This window comes from Protopterus annectens, chromosome 3.part1, assembly GCF_019279795.1.
Source record: "Protopterus annectens isolate FY-2018-M chromosome 3.part1, PAN1.0, whole genome shotgun sequence".
Taxonomy (NCBI): domain Eukaryota; kingdom Metazoa; phylum Chordata; order Ceratodontiformes; family Protopteridae; genus Protopterus; species Protopterus annectens.
This window is the reverse complement of record NC_056732.1, coordinates 1,150,673,860-1,150,694,967: the sequence shown is the minus strand read 5'-3', so window position 1 is coordinate 1,150,694,967 and position 21,108 is coordinate 1,150,673,860. Positions and strand designations below refer to the sequence as shown.

General features: G+C 35.2%; 1 protein-coding gene across 1 annotated transcript in view; it reads right to left on the bottom strand.

Annotated features, from left to right (window-relative positions):
- The window catches only part of COL22A1 (collagen type XXII alpha 1 chain), a 2,341,282-nt gene that overhangs the window by 420,778 nt on the left and 1,899,396 nt on the right, over positions 1-21,108 (bottom strand). Inside the window, exons 46-48 of the mRNA XM_044067281.1 lie at positions 15,391-15,444; positions 9,585-9,638; positions 8,221-8,274 (exon numbers count right to left, since the gene is read on the bottom strand). Of these exons, the coding sequence (XP_043923216.1) occupies positions 8,221-8,274; positions 9,585-9,638; positions 15,391-15,444 (162 nt within the window). The remainder of the gene's footprint in view (positions 1-8,220; positions 8,275-9,584; positions 9,639-15,390; positions 15,445-21,108) is intronic.

Sequence of the window (21,108 nt, the reverse complement as noted above, 5' to 3'; positions counted from 1 at the left end):
TTTTAGTTAGTGTGACCATGCCGTTGGTATATATATATATATATATATATATACGTTTGGGGATTCTCAGCCTTCTTTTAGTTAGTGTGACCATGCCGTTGGTATATATAAGTTTGGGGGATTCTCAACCTTCTTTTAGTTAGTGTGACCATGCCGTTGGTATATATAAGTTTGGGGGATTCTCAACCTTCTTTTAGTTAGTGTGACCATGCCGTTGGTATATATATATATATATATATATATATATATATAAGTTTGGGGATTCTCAACCTTCTTTTAGTTAGTGTAACCATGTAGTTGGTATATATATATACGTTTGGGGATTCTCAGCCTTCTTTTAGTTAGTGTAACCATGTAGTTGGTATATATATATATATATATATACGTTTGGGGATTCTCAACCTTCTTTTAGTTAGTGTAACCATGTAGTTGGTATATATATATATGTTTGGGGATTCTCAGCCTTCTTTTAGTTAGTGTGACCATGCCGTTGGTATATATAAGTTTGGGGGATTCTCAGCCTTCTTTTAGTTAGTGTGACCATGCCGTTGGTATATATAAGTTTGGGGATTCTCAGCCTTCTTTTAGTTAGTGTGACCATGCAGTTGGTATATACGTTTGGGGATTCTCAGCCTTCTTTTAGTTAGTGTGACCATGCCGTTGGTATATATAAGTTTGGGGATTCTCAGCCTTCTTTTAGTTAGTGTGACCATGCCGTTGGTATATATAAGTTTGGGGATTCTCAGCCTTCTTTTAGTTAGTGTGACCATGCCGTTGGTATATATAAGTTTGGGGGATTCTCAACCTTCTTTTAGTTAGTGTGACCATGTAGTTGGTATATATATATATACGTTTGGGGATTCTCAGCCTTCTTTTAGTTAGTGTGACCATGCCGTTGGTATATATAAGTTTGGGGGATTCTCAGCCTTCTTTTAGTTAGTGTGACCATGTAGTTGGTATATATATACGTTTGGGGATTCTCAGCCTTCTTTTAGTTAGTGTAACCCTGCCGTTGGTATATATAAGTTTGGGGGATTCTCAGCCTTCTTTTAGTTAGTGTGACCATGCCGTTGGTATATATAAGTTTGGGGGATTCTCAGCCTTCTTTTAGTTAGTGTGACCATGCCATTGGTATATATAAGTTTGGGGGATTCTCAGCCTTCTTTTAGTTAGTGTGACCATGTAGTTGGTATATATATATACGTTTGGGGATTCTCAGCCTTCTTTTAGTTAGTGTGACCATGCAGTCAGTTGGTATATATAAGTTTGGGGGATTCTCAACCTTCTTTTAGTTAGTGTGACCATGCCGTTGGTATATATATATATATATATATATATATATATATATATATATATATACATATATATATATATATAAGTTTGGGGATTCTCAAACTTCTTTTAGTTAGTGTGACCATGTAGTTGGTATATATATATACGTTTGGGGATTCTCAGCCTTCTTTTAGTTAGTGTGACCATGCCGTTGGTATATATAAGTTTGGGGGATTCTCAACCTTCTTTTAGTTAGTGTGACCATGCCGTTGGTAGATATAAGTTTGGGGGATTCTCAGCCTTTTTTTAGTTAGTGTGACCATGCCGTTGGTATATATAAGTTTGGGGGATTCTCAACCTTCTTTTAGTTAGTGTGACCATGCCGTTGGTATATATATATATAAGTTTGGGGATTCTCAGCCTTCTTTTAGTTAGTGTGACCATGCCGTTGGTATATATATACGTTTGGGGATTCTCAGCCTTCTTTTAGTTAGTGTGACCATGCCGTTGGTATATATAAGTTTGGGGGATTCTCAACCTTCTTTTAGTTAGTGTGACCATGCCGTTGGTATATATATATATATATATAAGTTTGGGGATTCTCAACCTTCTTTTAGTTAGTGTGACCATGCCGTTGGTATATATATATATGTTTGGGGATTCTCAGCCTTCTTTTAGTTAGTGTGACCATGTAGTTGGTATATATATACGTTTGGGGATTCTCAGCCTTCTTTTAGTTAGTGTGACCATGTAGTTGGTATATATATATATACGTTTGGGGATTCTCAGCCTTCTTTTAGTTAGTGTGACCATGCCGTTGGTGTATATACGTTTGGGGATTCTCAGCCTTCTTTTAGTTACTGTGACCATGCCGTTGGTATATATATATATATAAGTTTGGGGATTCTCAACCTTCGTTTAGTTAGTGTGACCATGTAGTTGGTATATATATACGTTTGGGGATTCTCAGCCTTCTTTTAGTTAGTGTGACCATGTAGTTGGTATATATATATACGTTTGGGGATTCTCAGCCTTCTTTTAGTTAGTGTGACCATGCCGTTGGTATATATAAGTTTGGGGATTCTCAGCCTTCTTTTAGTTAGTGTGACCATGCCGTTGGTATATATATATATACGTTTGGGGATTCTCAGCCTTCTTTTAGTTAGTGTGACCATGTAGTTGGTATATATAGGTTTGGGGGATTCTCAACCTTCTTTTAGTTAGTGTGACCATGTAGTTGGTATATATAAGTTTGGGGGATTCTCAGCCTTCTTTTAGTTAGTGTGACCATGCCGTTGGTATATATAAGTTTGGGGATTATCAACCTTCTTTTAGTTAGTGTGACCATGTAGTTGGTATATATATATACGTTTGGGGATTCTCAGCCTTCTTTTAGTTAGTGTGACCATGCCGTTGGTATATATAAGTTTGGGGATTCTCAGCTTTCTTTTAGTTAGTGTGACCATGCCGTTGGTATATATAAGTTTGGGGATTCTCAGCCTTCTTTTAGTTAGTGTGACCATGCCGTTGGTATATATAAGTTTGGGGATTCTCAACCTTCTTTTAGTTAGTGTGACCATGTAGTTGGTATATATAAGTTTGGGGGATTCTCAGCCTTCTTTTAGTTAGTGTGACCATGCCGTTGGTATATATATATATACGTTTGGGGATTCTCAGCCTTCTTTTAGTTAGTGTGACCATGTAGTTGGTATATATATATACGTTTGGGGATTCTCAGCCTTCTTTTAGTTAGTGTGACCATGTAGTTGGTATATATAAGTTTGGGGGATTCTCAGCCTTCTTTTAGTTAGTGTGACCATGCCGTTGGTATATATATATACGTTTGGGGATTCTCAGCCTTCTTTTAGTTAGTGTGACCATGCCGTTGGTATATATAAGTTTGGGGGATTCTCAGCCTTCTTTTAGTTAGTGTGACCATGTAGTTGGTATATATAAGTTTGGGGGATTCTCAGCCTTCTTTTAGTTAGTGTGACCATGCCGTTGGTATATACATACGTTTGGGGATTCTCAGCCTTCTTTTAGTTAGTGTGACCATGTAGTTGGTATATATAAGTTTGGGGGATTCTTAACCTTCTTTTAGTTAGTGTGACCATGCCGTTGGTATATATATACGTTTGGGGATTCTCAGCCTTCTTTTAGTTAGTGTGACCATGCCTTTGGTATATATAAGTTTGGGGATTCTCAGCCTTCTTTTAGTTAGTGTGACCATGCCGTTGGTATATATATATACGTTTGGGGATTCTCAGCCTTCTTTTAGTTAGTGTGACCATGTAGTTGGTATACATATATATATATATATACGTTTGGGGATTCTCAGCCTTCTTTTAGTTAGTGTGACCATGTAGTTGGTATATATACGTTTGGGGGATTCTCAACCTTCTTTTAGTTAGTGTGACCATGTAGTTGGTATATATACGTTTGGGGATTCTCAACCTTCTTTTAGTTAGTGTGACCATGCAGTTGGTATATATAGGTTTGGGGATTCTCAGCCTTCTTTTAGTTAGTGTGACCATGCCGTTGGTATATATATATATATATATATATATACGTTTGGGGATTCTCAGCCTTCTTTTAGTTAGTGTGACCATGCCGTTGGTATATATAGGTTTGGGGGATTCTCAACCTTCTTTTAGTTAGTGTGACCATGTAGTTGGTATATATAAGTTTGGGGGATTCTCAACCTTCTTTTAGTTAGTGTGACCATGCCGTTGGTATATATAGGTTTGTGGGATTCTCAACCTTCTTTTAGTTAGTGTGACCATGTAGTTGGTATATATACGTTTGGGGATTCTCAACCTTCTTTTAGTTAGTGTGACCATGCCGTTGGTATATATAAGTTTGGGGGATTCCCAACCTTCTTTTAGTTAGTGTGACCATGCCGTTGGTATATATAGGTTTGGGGGATTCTCAACCTTCTTTTAGTTAGTGTGACCATGTAGTTGCTATATATACGTTTGGGGATTCTCAACCTTCTTTTAGTTAGTGTGACCATGTAGTTGGTATATATACGTTTGGGGATTCTCAACCTTCTTTTAGTTAGTGTAACCATGTAGTTGGTATATATATATATATATATACGTTTGGGGATTCTCAACCTTCTTTTAGTTAGTGTGACCATGTAGTTGGTATATATACGTTTGGGGATTCTCAGCCTTCTTTTAGTTAGTGTGACCATGCAGTTGGTATATATAAGTTTGGGGATTCTCAGCCTTCTTTTAGTTAGTGTGACCATGCCATTGGTATATATATACGTTTGGGGATTCTCAGCCTTCTTTTAGTTAGTGTGACCATGCCTTTGGTATATATAAGTTTGGGGATTCTCAGCCTTCTTTTAGTTAGTGTGACCATGCCGTTGGTATATATACGTTTGGGGATTCTCAGCCTTCTTTTAGTTAGTGTGACCATGCCATTGGTATATATAGGTTTGGGGGTTTCTCAACCTTCTTTTAGTTAGTGTGACCATGCCGTTGGTATATATATATATATATATATATATATATATATATATATATATATATATATATATACGTTTGGGGATTCTCAGCCTTCTTTTAGTTAGTGTGACCATGCTATTGGTATATATAAGTTTGGGGATTCTCAACCTTCTTTTAGTTAGTGTGACCATGCCGTTGGTATATGTATATATATATATATATATATATATATATATATATATATATATATATATATACGTTTGGGGATTCTCAGCCTTCTTTTAGTTAGTGTGACCATGCCATTGGTATATATAAGTTTGGGGATTCTCAACCTTCTTTTAGTTAGTGTGACCATGCCGTTGGTATATATATATATATATATATATATATATATATACGTTTGGGGATTCTCAGCCTTCTTTTAGTTAGTGTGACCATGCCGTTGGTATATATATATATATATATATATATATATATATATATATATATATACATTTGGGGATTCTCAGCCTTCTTTTAGTTAGTGTGACCATGCCGTTGGTATATATATATATATATATATATATATATATATATATATATATATATATATATATATATACGTTTGGGGATTCTCAGCCTTCTTTTAGTTAGTGTGACCATGTAGTTGGTATATATAGGTTTGGGGGATTCTCAACCTTCTTTTAGTTAGTGTGACCATGCCGTTGGTATATATATACGTTTGGGGATTCTCAACCTTCTTTTAGTTAGTGTGACCATGCCGTTGGTATATATATATATATATATATATATATATATATATATATATATATATATATATATATATATACGTTTGGGGATTCTCAGCCTTCTTTTAGTTAGTGTGACCATGCCATTGGTATATATAGGTTTGGGGGATTCTCAACCTTCTTTTAGTTAGTGTGACCATGTAGTTGGTATATATAGGTTTGGGGGATTCTCAACCTTCTTTTAGTTAGTGTGACCATGCAGTTGTTATATATAGGTTTGGGGGATTCTCAACCTTCTTTTAGTTAGTGTGACCATGCCGTTGGTATATATATATATATATATATATATATATATATATACGTTTGGGGATTCTCAGCCTTCTTTTAGTTAGTGTGACCATGCCGTTGGTATATATATATATATATACGTTTGGGGATTCTCAGCCTTCTTTTAGTTAGTGTGACCATGCCGTTGGTATGTATAGGTTTGGGGGATTCTCAGCCTTCTTTTAGTTAGTGTGACCATGTAGTTGGTATATACCGGTTTGGGGGGATTCTCAGCCTTCTTTTAGTTAGTGTGACCATGCAGTTGGTATATATAAGTTTGGGGATTCTCAACCTTCTTTTAGTTAGTGTGACCATGCCGTTGGTATATATAAGTTTGGGGGATTCTCAGCCTTCTTTTAGTTAGTGTGACCATGCCGTTGGTATATATAAGTTTGGGGATTCTCAGCCTTCTTTTAGTTAGTGTGACCATGCCGTTGGTATATATAAGTTTGCATAGGGGTCTTTCTCTCCTTTGCAAAAAAATACTTAAAAAGTGTTTTGGGCAGGTTGTTTTCGGGAAATGCAGTTTGTGACTTCTGATCCTTGGTGCATTTGCTTTTGTCCACTCATAGGTGAAGCTTAAAACACAACAGGAAAGGGAAATTAAGATTTCCTGAATGTAATCAAGTAGTTGGCAATTTTTGCTGACAATGCTCTTAAGACATAAAATGTTTGGTATACAAATGTTTAAAATTTTTTCCTGCATCAGTTTTGGATGACAGTTTTGGATGACTTGGGAATAAATATTCTCCAAAATAGTTTAAAGAGGAAGAAGGATTCCAAGAAAAATAGTTAGCAATGTGATTTTCTGGAAGAGTATTATACAATAAACTAATGAAGCTCAAAAAGGTTACAGATGGAAAGCAGAAATAATGCTTCTGTTTAATGCAGCTTTATTTACCTTGTTAAAGTTTTCTTACATTTTGTCTACTTTGTCTAGTCAATAAGTACAGAAATAAATTTGATTTTATATATTTGAAATTGAATCTTTACTGAAAGCTTATAAAAAAGAAGAGATGTCCAAATCTGTAGTTTTGTTTTATAACATGATTTAGAGTTCTGGGGAAATTTCAAATGCTTTTAGGGACAATTTGAAATGATGTCTTATTTTATACAAAGAATGGACAGGGAGATCAGTCCATTTTGTATGTACTTCACAATGGAATAATGAAGATTTAGGTAACACAATTATTCATTATTTAGTAAACAAGTATGCAAAATTAGTTTAAGATAAAAACAGATGAAATATGTACTTTCTTTTGCTGATGTTAGTCAAAATCTAAATAATAGTACAGGCACTCTTTAGACATGCTGTATGATCTTTTATAGCCATGTGGACTACCAGCAGCTAAGGCTGACCCACGTTTGATGGAACAGTCAAATGATGCAGTTTACCTTATGTTTCAATAAGGGCAGCCATGGTGGTGCAGTGGTTAGTGTTGTCACCTAACAGCAAGAGGTTCTTTGGTTCGATTCTTGGCTGGGGTGCCTTATGTGCAGAGTCTGCATGTCCTCCCTGTGGTCATGTGGGTTTCCTCTGGGTGCTCCGGTTTCCTCCCACATCCAAAGACATGCAGTAGGTGGATTGGACACTCTAAATTGGCCCTAGGTGTGAGTGTGTGTGTGTGTGTGTGTGTGTGTGTGTGCTTTCTGTGGAAGGTTGGGCGCCGGGCTGGCAACTCGACACTGTAAAACTCCACTGCCAATCATGAGTGGACAGATGATCCACTGTGGTGACCCCTAACCGGGGCAAGCCAAAAGAAGAAAACCTTATGTTTCAATACAAAACTAGTAAAGCAACAGGAATATGATCACTTTATAGGGGAATACGGCCAACAGTTTGATCTTCATATAGTACTTGATGATGTAATGTCTATGAAATACAGGATTATTCTTGGCCAATAAAGGCAACTGTTATGTTTTTTTAAAGGGAAAATAGAAGTAAGAAATTATCTCCATAAGCAGGGTATGTATGAACATTTAATGCAAGTTTAATAACCTAGGTTGCTGCTTAGCTAGAATCTACTACTTCAGAAACTGAGACCTAATTAGGCTGAATGAGCCAAGCAGTCATTATTTAATGGCCATGTCTCTTTATGTCTCAAACAACATGTTTATCAAAATCATTTGTATAGCTCCTTATCTCAAAAAGAAACTTAATGAAGAAAAATTGTGAGGAGTACAAAAGAGAACAAAAGGAGAAAGTAGAAATGATCCAACTACCCAAGAAAGTTCCAGAACGGTGAAGGTTTCTATACTGTTCTCTACTGAGAGTATTAATACTTTTAAACTGCATCCAATGGTCTTTTCATAAAACATCACTTTTTGCACTTTTAGTAACACAACAATCAAAAAAATCTCTTTGAGACAGCAAATGGCCTTTATAATAAGACATTGTTCACATGATTATTGCAGAGTGCTAGATATGATTTGCTTACCATTTGTCCTGGTAATCCTGGGGGACCAGTAATTCCAGGTATACCATCTGCGCCCTAAAAGAGAACAATACAGAGTTAGTGTAGCTCATGATCTGACAGCCTTGAGGGCATTCTTCATATGCAAACTGGTGCAAAGAACAGGAACAAGACTATGATGCTGTTGCAGATTCTACTTTTGTTTTCTATTCCCTACATGAGCTACCCAATGACTCCCCACTTACACGCTATCCACCATTCATTCCTCTTACAGGAAGTGTGAGTCAGGCCCATTCATTCCCTGCAAAGGCAATGCCATCTGGCCTATGCATTCTCTTATCAGAACAAGAGCCTTAACAGTTCATTAATTTTCCCTTCTGTTTAGCACTGGATATGAGGGAGTGGACTACCTTGCCAATTATGTAAGCCCCCCTCCCAACCTAACCCACCCTGTGACACTTGGTGGCTTCATATATGAGTTACTACTCTATGAATCTTTCATGTGTGCTCTTACATGAATTGATACACCCTCCAGGCATAGATGCCTGAGCCACATTAAGCCAATAGCTACTCCTTGCACTACCTCAGCACTGCTATTGGGGTCAGCAATGCAGCAAACTAAACCACCCGTACCCACAAAAACTGTCAAGCTGGCAGTGGCTTTTCAATACTAGCCTATTTGCTTCATTTTTTCTGAGACCCTGACCGCTAATGAAATCCAGATCATCTGGCTCAAAGTCAGTGCTTTTAATTCTTCTGAGCAACAGAGCCAAGGGCAATTCAGGTTTTACTTTCAGGAAAAAAACATGCTTACTGGTGAAGAAGCAAACTTTTTTATAAAATGTATCCTATATTCTAGGTTACTATAACATTCAACGAAAAAACTTACAATAATGTTACATGCTATCTTTAAAGCACTGGAAGTTGGTAACAGGATTAATACCTGATTAGAGTTGGAGCTCTGGTAGGATTTATTCCAGACTTATCAGGTTTATATCTGTGGGTTGAGCCCAAGGAATCAAATACTGAAGACATAGTGGAGTAAGGAGTAATTCCAGCACCATAACATCCACCCTTGCCAGGAAATATTTTTATAGAGCCAAAATATTTTATTCTTCTAGTTATTCTGTCACTAAGCATATGCAATACTATATTTTAATTGCATCTGTCATTATTAGGAACAGACAACGAAGAGTTAACAATAATGAAGCCATCTACCTTAATGTACAGGATATGGTTGGTTATACACACAAAATGCTCTAACATTGATAAAAATAATGTTGTTTCATCTGATTTAAGATTATAACTTTGTTAATTTGTTAAACAGATGATATAAGAAAAAAAAAAACAATTAAAATGTGTTAATTCATGATTTTTGTCATACTTACAGGTGGTCCAGTATTGCCGGGTGGTCCAGGAAATCCAGGTGCTCCTGGTAGACCCTGGATTTAAAAGAAAATGGCATTTAATACAAAGACATATTTCACTATGTAATCCTTTTTGTCACAGATTTTATTTTGATGAGAAGACAAAGTCTTCTAGCATGTAAATCTATGAGCACTATTATACAATACAGCAACAGTTCAAGAGTCTACAAGTATTGTTAATATAAAGGAAAACCCAATGATGACTTTGCTTATTACTTGGTTCCAAACAGGAAAATACTCCAGAACTGTTCTAAATCAATGCCAGAATCCTGAAACACTCATTTCATTTGTTTTTTTATTTTGATAATTAGATTGTCCATCTGAGTCAAACTCATTTTTAATGAGGGCCATTGGACAAACGCTCCTTTACAAATACTTTGTGCTAATATTGTTGCTCATACCAATGAAAAAAAAAGCACATGCACAAAATAAAATGCTGGAACACAACAAAACATGACTTTGCCACCTGTCCTAAGGTGTCCAATGTTAGCTACTGAGCAGCACCAATAGCCTTTGAAGTGATGATTTGGACAGAGAAGATGTGAAAGATTTACATGACTTTCTGGAAATCATTATTTCTTGGCCATGACCATATTTATAAGCACTGATAGAGACATCTAACAAGCACATCACAGGTTTGTAATTCTTAGGTCTGACAATATAACAAGGTCAGGCCATACTGCAAAGATGACTAAGGCAACTGGATGGCGGTCTGTTGCACCTGTATGAAATACCAGACTCATTTAAGACAGACAGTGCGATGACACCACATGAAATTTAAAATCAAAGCTCATGATTTCAAATAATTGGATGTGTCTTCTGGTTGACCCATTTACTAAATAAAATTTGGAGTTTTTCTTGAAGTTAAAGTTGTTTATTCAACACGTGCTTAAAGAATATTCTACAGCCTACATTCCTATTGATCTGAAATAAATGGCACAATGCTACAGGAGATGTATTACACTCGTTCTATGTTTTCAAATCTATGAATGCTACCCTCCCCACTACTCTGAAGAACATAAAAGTCTTTAAGTGGTTAAAACAACTAAAATAGTCATCAAAGAAACCTGACTATGCTCATGCAATACATCAGACTAATATGCATACCCAAATAGTCCCCTTCCATCACTGCTTTTTAATAATTTACTATTACTTGCAATAAATATCTGTCTTAGTAATGACACTTACAATTTCTCACAATATTATCTTTATGATCTAATCTATGTAAAATAACTTTACTTAATTGCAAAGACTGTCTCTTGACCTATGTAGCCTACTTCTAATCTTTCCTTTTTTTTCCACCTCTTGACTTTTGTAATCACTTTTAATTATACAATCTTCTTGTCTTTTTTCCTCTTTGCATTCAGTACACTCTAGTAATCGCTAAATACTGTATATTTGATCATTTATCTTAATAATTTATTCTAATTCAACACTATCATTTAAACATATTAAAATATGCCTTCATCTTCCATTCAATTTCCTTTGTATACAAATCCCATTAATTACTTATTTGTTTTACTTATGCAGATATGTTAAATGTGTTTAGTGCCTTTTGTCACTATGCTTACAAGTTCATAACAGAACTAATTCTCTTACCTTCTTATATTTCTAATTCTGCCATACATTCATCCTGCATTCGATGTTTTCTTGCTCTACACCTAACTCCAAAAAAAATATCTTTACAGTATTTAAAACTGTCACACTACTTAACTGTACTTGTCTTTTTCTCTAACCTGTCACCAATATGTATATTTTCCTGTTATATACTCTTTCTGTATTTAAAATCTAGAAGGTTTTTTTTACACTTCTCTAGACTGTGTAAGTATAAAATGTTTTGAAATTAATTTTATTGATTTTATTTTATCATTTTAAAGAAAAAATATTTTTCCTATATTAATAACCTCATTATAAAAGAATTATTTAATCTGTTTTTACTGTATATATTTCTGTTTATATGTGCTAGAACTTTTCTCCCTGGCCTCTTCTGAAATGGACTTTCTGCCTAATTGGACATTTCCACTAAAGAAAAGCAAAAAAAAAAAAAAAAAAAAAAAAAAAAAAAAAGTATAGATACGTAATAATAACTAAATAACCAACTAATTGAATAAATAAATGCTTGATAGTAGTAGCTTATTAGAGCTTATTCCATATGTCAAAGGCATTAGAAATGGTTTGAAGTTAAAAAGATAATGCTGGAAAAAGACGAAGAAATGGAGAATAATCCTCAGTGTACAATTGCTGTCTTACAATTAGAGCATGATGATTGCATTAAAACCAATAATGAGACTTAATATGAAAAATGGTGCAGCTTTGAAGTAACTATGCATATTTTAAAACATTTTATTTATTGACATTTGTTTACCAGAGGAGTCCAACAGGATAATTTTATCGATTTTCAGCGCAGGCCTGGGAAGAAAGTTCCACAAATGCAAAAACATTCAGTTAAATTTCACAGATGACTGTAATAGAGAGAGCAAGACTGAAGTCTGTGAGTTATTTTAGGAGTAGTATGATATAATAAAACCATTGAAAAAAGATGGACCTGTCAGAGATAGGCTACTAGGAAAATAGGTAGAAATGTTACATACTGAACATCAATTACTTTCTCATGAAGATAAGGCTAGGAGACATTTGAGACTGAGCAGAATATTGTTAAGGGAAGACAGTGGATTGTATAGAATTTTTTTAAAATGAAGATGGTACTCTGGGATAGATTGATGTAGAACTCCTCATGTATAGACTGTTTACGTGTCTTTACATATGTCTGATTGAAGGTATGATAAAGCCCACATAATTTTAGTTTGATTTGTTTTGTGATATGAGAAAGTGCAGATGTTGTTTTGGGTCCTTATCAATTGACTGAGTTTTCAGAAACTTGAACTCCATATGATCAAGACCATATGATCTACTTCTTGAACACTCTAAGCTTTTGAATGAAGATTGCGGTACAGTGAGGATTGGAAAATTTACCCTTTTTCTCACTGTAGTGTGATCACAGAGTTGGTATATATAATTTGCAGGTGGTGTGGGGGGTGCAGAGGGTGTTGACCCCTGCAAAAAATGTAAAACACACAGATTTTTCTGTTTTTTTTTTTTTTTTTGTTTGTTTTTTTGATGTGCGAGTTTTCAGAAACTCGATCATATGGTCTCTTAGATATTTTTTCGATATTCCAAAGAGTCAATCAGCTGACATAGACCAATTGTTTCAGTTACAAGAACCAGGAAATAGTGGAAGGAAGACCCATTTTTATAAATCGTGACTTTTCAGGGGGGGGAAAAAACACTTCAGCAAAAGTTACAGTTTACAGAGATGATTAAATCAAACCTTAAAGTCAAGTATAGGCTGACTCTCTTTGCAGTTTAAAAAACTGCTTCTCTGTGAGATAAAATGTTTACTGTTGCAAAAATGGTGATGGAAAAGTTGCAACAATTACCACAATTATTGGATTGTGATGTTGAAGAAAATGAACAATATTTCTTTCTAAATCAGCTGAATCCTTGACTGCAGTTGAAGTTGGAGAGCACCACTTAATTCAATTGTTAGAATGTTTACATAAGACTGGTACTGTTATACCTTGAGAAGTAACTTCTTAGCAGCATGCAGGGAAACTTTCTTGGTATTGTGCAGGCTTTTTCGGAAGACTATAGTTAGCCTTAGTTTTATGTGTTAATATTAGACAATAACCATGTTTCTACATAAAGTAAGCCATTTCTTTTTTACTTTGAGGTCAAAAGATAAACTATCCTCCAGAGGAAATGCCTCAAGTTTACACACAATGAAAGAACTTGTGTAATTTTAGTTAAATGTATCTGTATAGGCCTTTTAAGTATTATACCATTTTAGGGATTACTGGGAATGCATTTTTTTTAAATTGAAGTGCATTAGAAAAAGCAAAGCACTATGCCAATACATTTTTCCTTTGATATGCTTTTACACTAGCATTTCTTTTAATATGTTTTTTTTTTACACAAGCAGAGCTCATTTATGTAAAAAAAAAAAAATCCAGAGGTACATAATTATCTAGATTGGAAGTGGGAAGGTGGCGGCTGCCTGAACTAGGGTAATACATGTATCTAAATGGGTTAGACAAATGATTACTGGATATACACTCAATATTCTTTTATTTTACTAAGATACTAGCTCTCTGATGGACCCTCAAAGACAGTGCAGAAGATATGGGCATTGGTGGAGATTAATTTTGACTGTGTGAACTGCATGTATTATAAGATGAATGTTAGTGCAATGAATGGGAGTTCATTGAATGCTAGCCAGTTTATTGGCTTCTTATTTTCAAGAAAATAAATAAAGGTTGCAAGATGCTACATACCTGAGATTGAATACAGTTAGACTTCCAATAAGAAGAACATTGAATCTAAGTAAATGTAATACGCAAATTCTTCTGCTGGTTATGCTGGGGTATAGACTTTATAAGTGTCTTTAAAGAAACACAGTTATTAAATTCAATAGTTATGTACTGAATGGTTGGTTTGTAAACAGATGGACATGACGTGCTTAGTTGATCTGAGCAATTGCAGATCAGAAAAGTTTGCTTATGAAGTGCCCCATTGATGGAAAAAAGTTTTGGGGCTACTTTATTATTAACAGGGTAATTTTTTTAGGACTGATTAATAACCTGTAGGAACCCCACAGCTCAGTAACTTCTCTCTGAACTACAACCTCGACCAGATTTCCAATAAAGAGGCAACCAGTATGCTTCCTCCTCACCAGAAGATGCATGTCAATCTCCCTGCATGTACATCAAGCACTGGAATGCTAGCCTAAGTCTAATGAAGAGTAAGGCTTCTGCTAGAACTACTATGTAAGAGGAAACAGGAGTGAGGTGGTGCCACATCAAGGGAAGTGTGGCATTTCTTTGACTATAGTATAGGACACATTTCAAACAGCATCCAGGTTAGACAAGTGTGTAGGTATGCGAGGTATCGTAACGAGGCAGGGATGGCTGGGGATGATCCTAGGCTATGATTCATTTGCATAGTATAGCTTTTAAGATGATATGCCAACAGGGAAGGGTATAGGGCAACACTACTTAAACAAGTCAGTCACTACATGCAGCAGTGGTGGATTCTTTGGCACATTCTCCTCCTATATCAACAGCTTTCATTTGTGAGATAGGGTGCTGGTGATGTAAATCTAGGGGAATATCTGTATATATATATATATATATATATATATATATATATATATATATATATATTTACATGGATCTGTGTCAGATGATCGAGTTTTCAGAAATTCAAAATTCATACAGACAAGACCATATGATCGAGTTTCCAAAAACTCGAAAATCAAAAAAAAGCCCCCCTAAACTCCCTGCAAATTATATATACCAACTCCAAGATTGCACAACAGTGAAGACAAGGGTAAATTTTCTGTTCCTCTTTGTGCCACAATCTTCATTCAAAAGCTTTGAGTTTTCAAAAACTTGATCAAATTGTCTCGACCATATGAATTTTGAGTTTCTGAAAATTCAGTCAGCTGATAGGGATCCATATACACATACACATGTTTGAGATGACTCACCAAATACAAACAGAATAAGTACTGCTTGAAAAATAGTTTGTACTGTTGTTAGAAGAAAATAAGAAATGATAAACAACTGTACTGCTAATAGTCAAAAACGATATCAAAGGAAAAAACACACAGAAAGAAAAAAAATGCATTGCAAGTGCATTTCTAAGTATATGTGCTTAGAAGTTTACTTTCACTAGCTCAGACACAAAAAGTAACTTCAATGTGTCTTACCGGTTCACCTTTAGCTCCAGGTTCCCCTGGAAATCCTCTGTCTCCCTTGCTGCCCTGAAGAAAAGCATATTGAAAATTTAGTTATACAGCAGTGTTGCTATTTCACATGTATTTTGTGTATTTATATGTGGCATTTAACAAAGTATAGAAACATTTATGAACTTCACAATTAAAAAAAATAAACATTATGTCATATTCAATGTCAGGATGTAAATACAGTTTTTAGAACTACTGTAGTACTCTAAGTATGTCTGAAATTATCCTTCTACCTCTCCTCCATCCAATTTAACTAAGTTTCAGTACCCACATAATCCAATTCAGGGTTACAGTAAAGGCAGAGCCTGCACCAGAAACCTACAGGTGTACAACCAACAATATTTCTTAGATGAGAACCAGTACTTCACAAGATGCACACATGCGCACACACACACACACACACACACACACACACACACACACACACACACACACACACACACACACACACACATACCTACCAGCAACAAAGCTGGTTATTAAGTCACCTCATGGGATGAAATCAAAGACCCACAGTCAAAACATGTAGATTCCTCAGGGAAGGTAAACTAGCTTGAGATCAAACTAGAGAGCACAACACTGTATGGTAGTAACATCAAACACTGCATTATTGTGCAAGTGCAGAATAATCATATGACTTGTTTTTCAAATCCATCTAATAGAGGTATATTGCCTCTGTGATTGATCTATGTCCTGTCACAGTGTTCCTGTAGAAGAAAGCAGCTGACTGAGTCATAAATTTGACATTGAATCTGAAGGTCAGCAGCAAAACCATATCGGGAGTAATCTCAACATATGGAGTAGTCCATTAGAAACACAATTTATGTTACACCTACTTTACTTTCATATTTTCAGGGGTTTTTCATGATTAAATACTAGGCAACTAATTTACAGACTATTATTTGCCTAGCCAACAATCTCTAAATAACCAACAACGAGAATCAAACCTGCACCTTTCTTTTTAAACTAGAAACATTTCTTGAATTATCATTTATGACAAAGGCAATACTGACATATTTTTAATTGCAAACATTATACATCACATATAATCTTATATACAGTCATTGCCAGTCAAACTTTACATAGCTAATTCAATTACTGCCTTCCGTTAAACTTCATTCCTCCTCCAAAACATTATTCTGCATATATTGTTCCCAAAAATTAACGTGTTTTCAATGTAATTTTCTCCTACCCTTTTCTAAAGATCCCACTTCCAGTTCTTTTATCTCTTTTATTATATTCACTACCTCTAGTATAGTTGGTTTTGACTTTGACTTCAACTTAGCAAGGCCTTACTATACCTAGGCAAATCTAATTCTGTATCACAGCTCAAAAAAATTTCAAACCTTGTTCCTTATGTCTGTGAGGTAAACACTTTAAACATTATGCCAACCCCCTCATTCAGCAGAACATTCATTTTTCACAGTTACCTTCCAAAAGACTGTACAGACAAAAATAACTTAAGCATACACAACAGTACTAATACCCTTTCTGTGGAGGAATGCTTTTTTGTCACCTGGGGGATCTATCCCAAAAAGTCTTACTCATATTTGACATACAATGAGGAAGAAGCAACAGCAATGGAAGCGTCTTTCTTATGACAAAGTTAAAAAAGAAGGAAAAACGGTGCTGCATCAGTGAATAAGTTTGGGATAAACAAAAAGAAAAGAAAAAAAAAAGGAAATCCATCAATTCAGGAGACCCCCAAAGATCTGAAATTGCAGTAGGTATAACATAATTATCTTGCAGACATTATGAGATCTCATTCATCAGGGTACTATTCCTTAAAACATGTATCATACTGATGAGACAAATGCGAGGAGAAATTTGAAGAGGCTCATAAAAATCCATTGAGAAGTTGTGTTCCAAACCATAAACTTTCCTTCCAGTGCAGTGAGTATATATATATTGTAGTGTTTTTGGGTTGCCACCTTTCACTGGGGCCAGAAATGTACCAAAGACACATTCCGTGCACCTCCCATAACTCCACTCTTCCTCTCCCATCTCCCCACTCACTTTCTTCTCATTTCATGATGTCATAGGCACATCAGAGGGAGGAAGAATGTCCTCTTTTCCTGGTTTGCCTCACCTGGCTAGTCCATTAAAAAAGGGAAGTGATTAGAACACTTGCATATGCATAATCTGCCCTTTTACAGAATGCTGCCAAGGATACTGAAGAAATAAAGCACATTTGTGTTAAATATGACCTACAGTTAAGAAAGGCATGGCAAACACACACACTCAGAATCAGTCTGAAATGGCTGTACAGCATGCTACTCGGGAAACTTGGGATAAAGAGTTAAAAGTGTATTCTATCATACAAATTTCTTGGCAAGCGAGTTAGATGATGTGGAAAATCAATTCAAACATAATAATTTAAGAATGCTGGGTCTGTCTGGTAAAATGGAATTAGTCTCATTTGCATTTTTTAGAAAAGAACTGAGTGTACTGTTGAAATTTTATAGTCCACTTAGAAGAGACACTACACATATTATGTCAAGAAATACTGATTCCAAATCATGCATATTAAAAAGTTTGAAGTATAATGCCAAAGAAGTAATATAAAAAAGCTAGACACTTGGTCCAAATTTGAAATTAACTGTACATACTGTAAAAGTTGTTCCTGACTAGAGTGCTGCCTTGTTTATTAAAAAGAAGCCTTAAGCACATTTTAAATCTGTTTCTGGTTGGTGCAACCATCTCTTTAGTATAAGTCATGACAATTTTTAAACAATATGGCCAGCTGTGAATGTTTATCTGGCTGCTTGAGTTTATGCAAAAGAAGATGAGAAGTCCCCAGAATAAACTATTCATGTACATATTATCATACTACTTTTATTGTCTTGTTAAAGGTCAACCACATCCAAAAAATATAAAACAAGCATTCCTTTTACATGTTGATCTTTTATGCAGCACTGACCCCTCTATATTACACTTAGTGGTAATATTTCTTAAACCCTAAAAATCATCTGATAGTACTATGATTTTATGTTATTTTTTCAGTCTGTTTTTTATTCACAGTGCATTGGATAGCTCTCTAAAATGAAATGGTTTAGGCAACATAAACTTTGATGCATAATGAAACACCAGTGGCTGGCACAACGGATTGCTTGTGACTGAAATTAAATATGTAAAGTAATCCAATAAATTGCTGCAACTACTGACACTAACTATGAAAAAGATCATGCAGGTTAAAATATATTACATCAGAAAATAATGTGAGATTTTAGTTGTAACAATCATTGTTGGAATACTGACTGTTTGTGCTGCCTATGCTGGGAATTGAACACATTAAGATGCATAGAGTCTTCTTACTGTTTATTGAATCAAAAATTTTTATTCCAAGGTAAAACAACTTGGATAAAATAATGCTTACAGGAGGAAGAAGTGTTCCTTTATCTATTTATGCACCCAAAAGGGATGTTTCTGACATTGAGCTAAGCTGCTTCTTTGGGGCTGTTTTGTGTCTTTGGACTTTGATTCAAAGTTTGGAGAGCACTTTATTATCATTCTGAGACCTTTATCATGGTTTTCCCTGGTCTGTGAAAGTTTTTAGTTTCTTTATGACAAGATCACATATGAAATCTTACTCTTCGTGATGTTTTTTTTCAAGTGCAGCATTTTGGACCAGATTTGTAACTAGCTGCCTTGTTCTTCTATGGTCACCATAAGAATTTTTATTACAGTAAGTGGTCCTTCAACTGCATACCTTTCAACTGTCCAGACCTTTGCAGATTGTCTAGATTTTTGCCCCTTATTTTTGGTCTGTTCCCAATAAAATTCTTTTTCTGGCAAATCACTGAGGATTAAACTCACTAAATAATACCAAATAATGACAGGCATTTGCAATTCAGACTGTATATCCTTCAGAAACTATACAATAATGCAAAATCTGTCATTCTAGCAACTTTCTAAGTTTATGGGAGCCATATTTAAAATCTGTTCATATATTTGGGCCTTTCTCCCCCATTATGTCTGGCTTTGTCCAGATTTCTTGTGCTGAGAAATTGAGAGGTCTGGTCACCTGAAATAATTGTTATCATTTTTCTCTTTGCTATCATCATGAGTTTGCTGTGGTTGGCGTTAATACTATGTACTTCTGAGATTAAGCAATATGTTATATTTGTGGGCTCAGTGTTAGTTAATTCCAGTGATGTGGCTTAGTTATAGGACTGAAATGTTACATTACTGTCTGTATTGTTGTTGATTGATTGTCACTGGCATTTTTAGGTCACTCTTAGATACTGGATTTTACAATGATTGAAACACTGCAACTCTTTAGAGCATTTGGTTTATGGATTTTTTATGGAACAAATGGGAAGTTTTAACACTGTGAGAATTGCTTGACAATAAGTTACTATGCCTGCAGCAGGTTTATCACAGGATTCAGGAATTTATCATTGACATTTTAACTCTCATATTATGGACTTATCCTTTCGTGCAATGTTTTTGTTATACACTTCTCAACAATGAGCTGGTTTTCCATGCTTAATGTTATAGTTTTGTGAAGGTTATGCTACTATATGTGTTGTTATTTACTATAATTTAAAGTACTTAGACATATAACTACTAAAATACATTTGGCCAAACTCTTGAACTGAAGCCAGGTTAATTATAAAATGTAGTTGACAGAAATGCTGCTACAACAATCAGTGATTGCCTCTATTCCATTGATGCACGTAGGTCTTTGATGGTGAGAGTACTTATATATGACGTTAATCAAGATCATGTTTAGTAGTGTTATCCTGAAAATGTCAACCATTAAGCCACGCTATTTTTAGAATGGTTATTACTGTAAGACAATGCAAGATTACTCCATGTCCTGAATCTCTTGTTCTGTTCCCTGTTAATCTTTGCCAAAGGATGGATTGGGCCACTGATGACAGAATGGAGCTTTTTGTCTTTATGATTAACTCTAACAAGTGCCATGGGTAGAATTTGGTAAGGGTTAGTATTTTACTTACTTTGTTAATTTAATTGCTGAATTTCAATATACAAATGTTAGCAGATGTCCATTGCACTGTTGTGCAGTGGAAATCTAGCTAGAAGGTAGATGTAATCATGAATTTGTTTTCTGAAATGGTCATTGCTTCCATCACTCAGACTCAGCTTGATAACAAGTAAGGCCCATATTTGCAACCCCTCTCCCATGGGCTTCCCTTCACAGAGCTGTTCTAGTGGTAGAACTGCCATCTCTGTTACAGTTGCATTTGATCTTGTTCAGATTCATGATGTACTGATTGATTCATTTCTATATATTCTGGCACCAGGACAGGATTCCAGATATTTCCTTATACATAGTCAGCCAAAAGACTAGGGATTATTTCATCTTAAATACACTGAAATTAGATTCATCTGCTTCTGAATTCTTCCAGAGGACATATTCACTGAGCGTCGGACTACATTGTTATCTATGTCTCTGTAAAAGAAGTTCTACTTTAACATAGAATTAGAAATCATACGTAATAAATGTCATTTCATGGTCAGATCAACAAATGGTAAAATTCAACTTATGACCTCTCTTTTTTAATAGTATTGATAGTGAAAGAATCCATCACTGAATTTGCTTGCATTATGCCTAAATATTGTATGTCAGTTGTGGATCAACTGCCATCCCAAAGGTTGTTGGAGACTCTGATTGAATTACTGCAATGGTATTGTTTTCTAAATTACTTTACATTT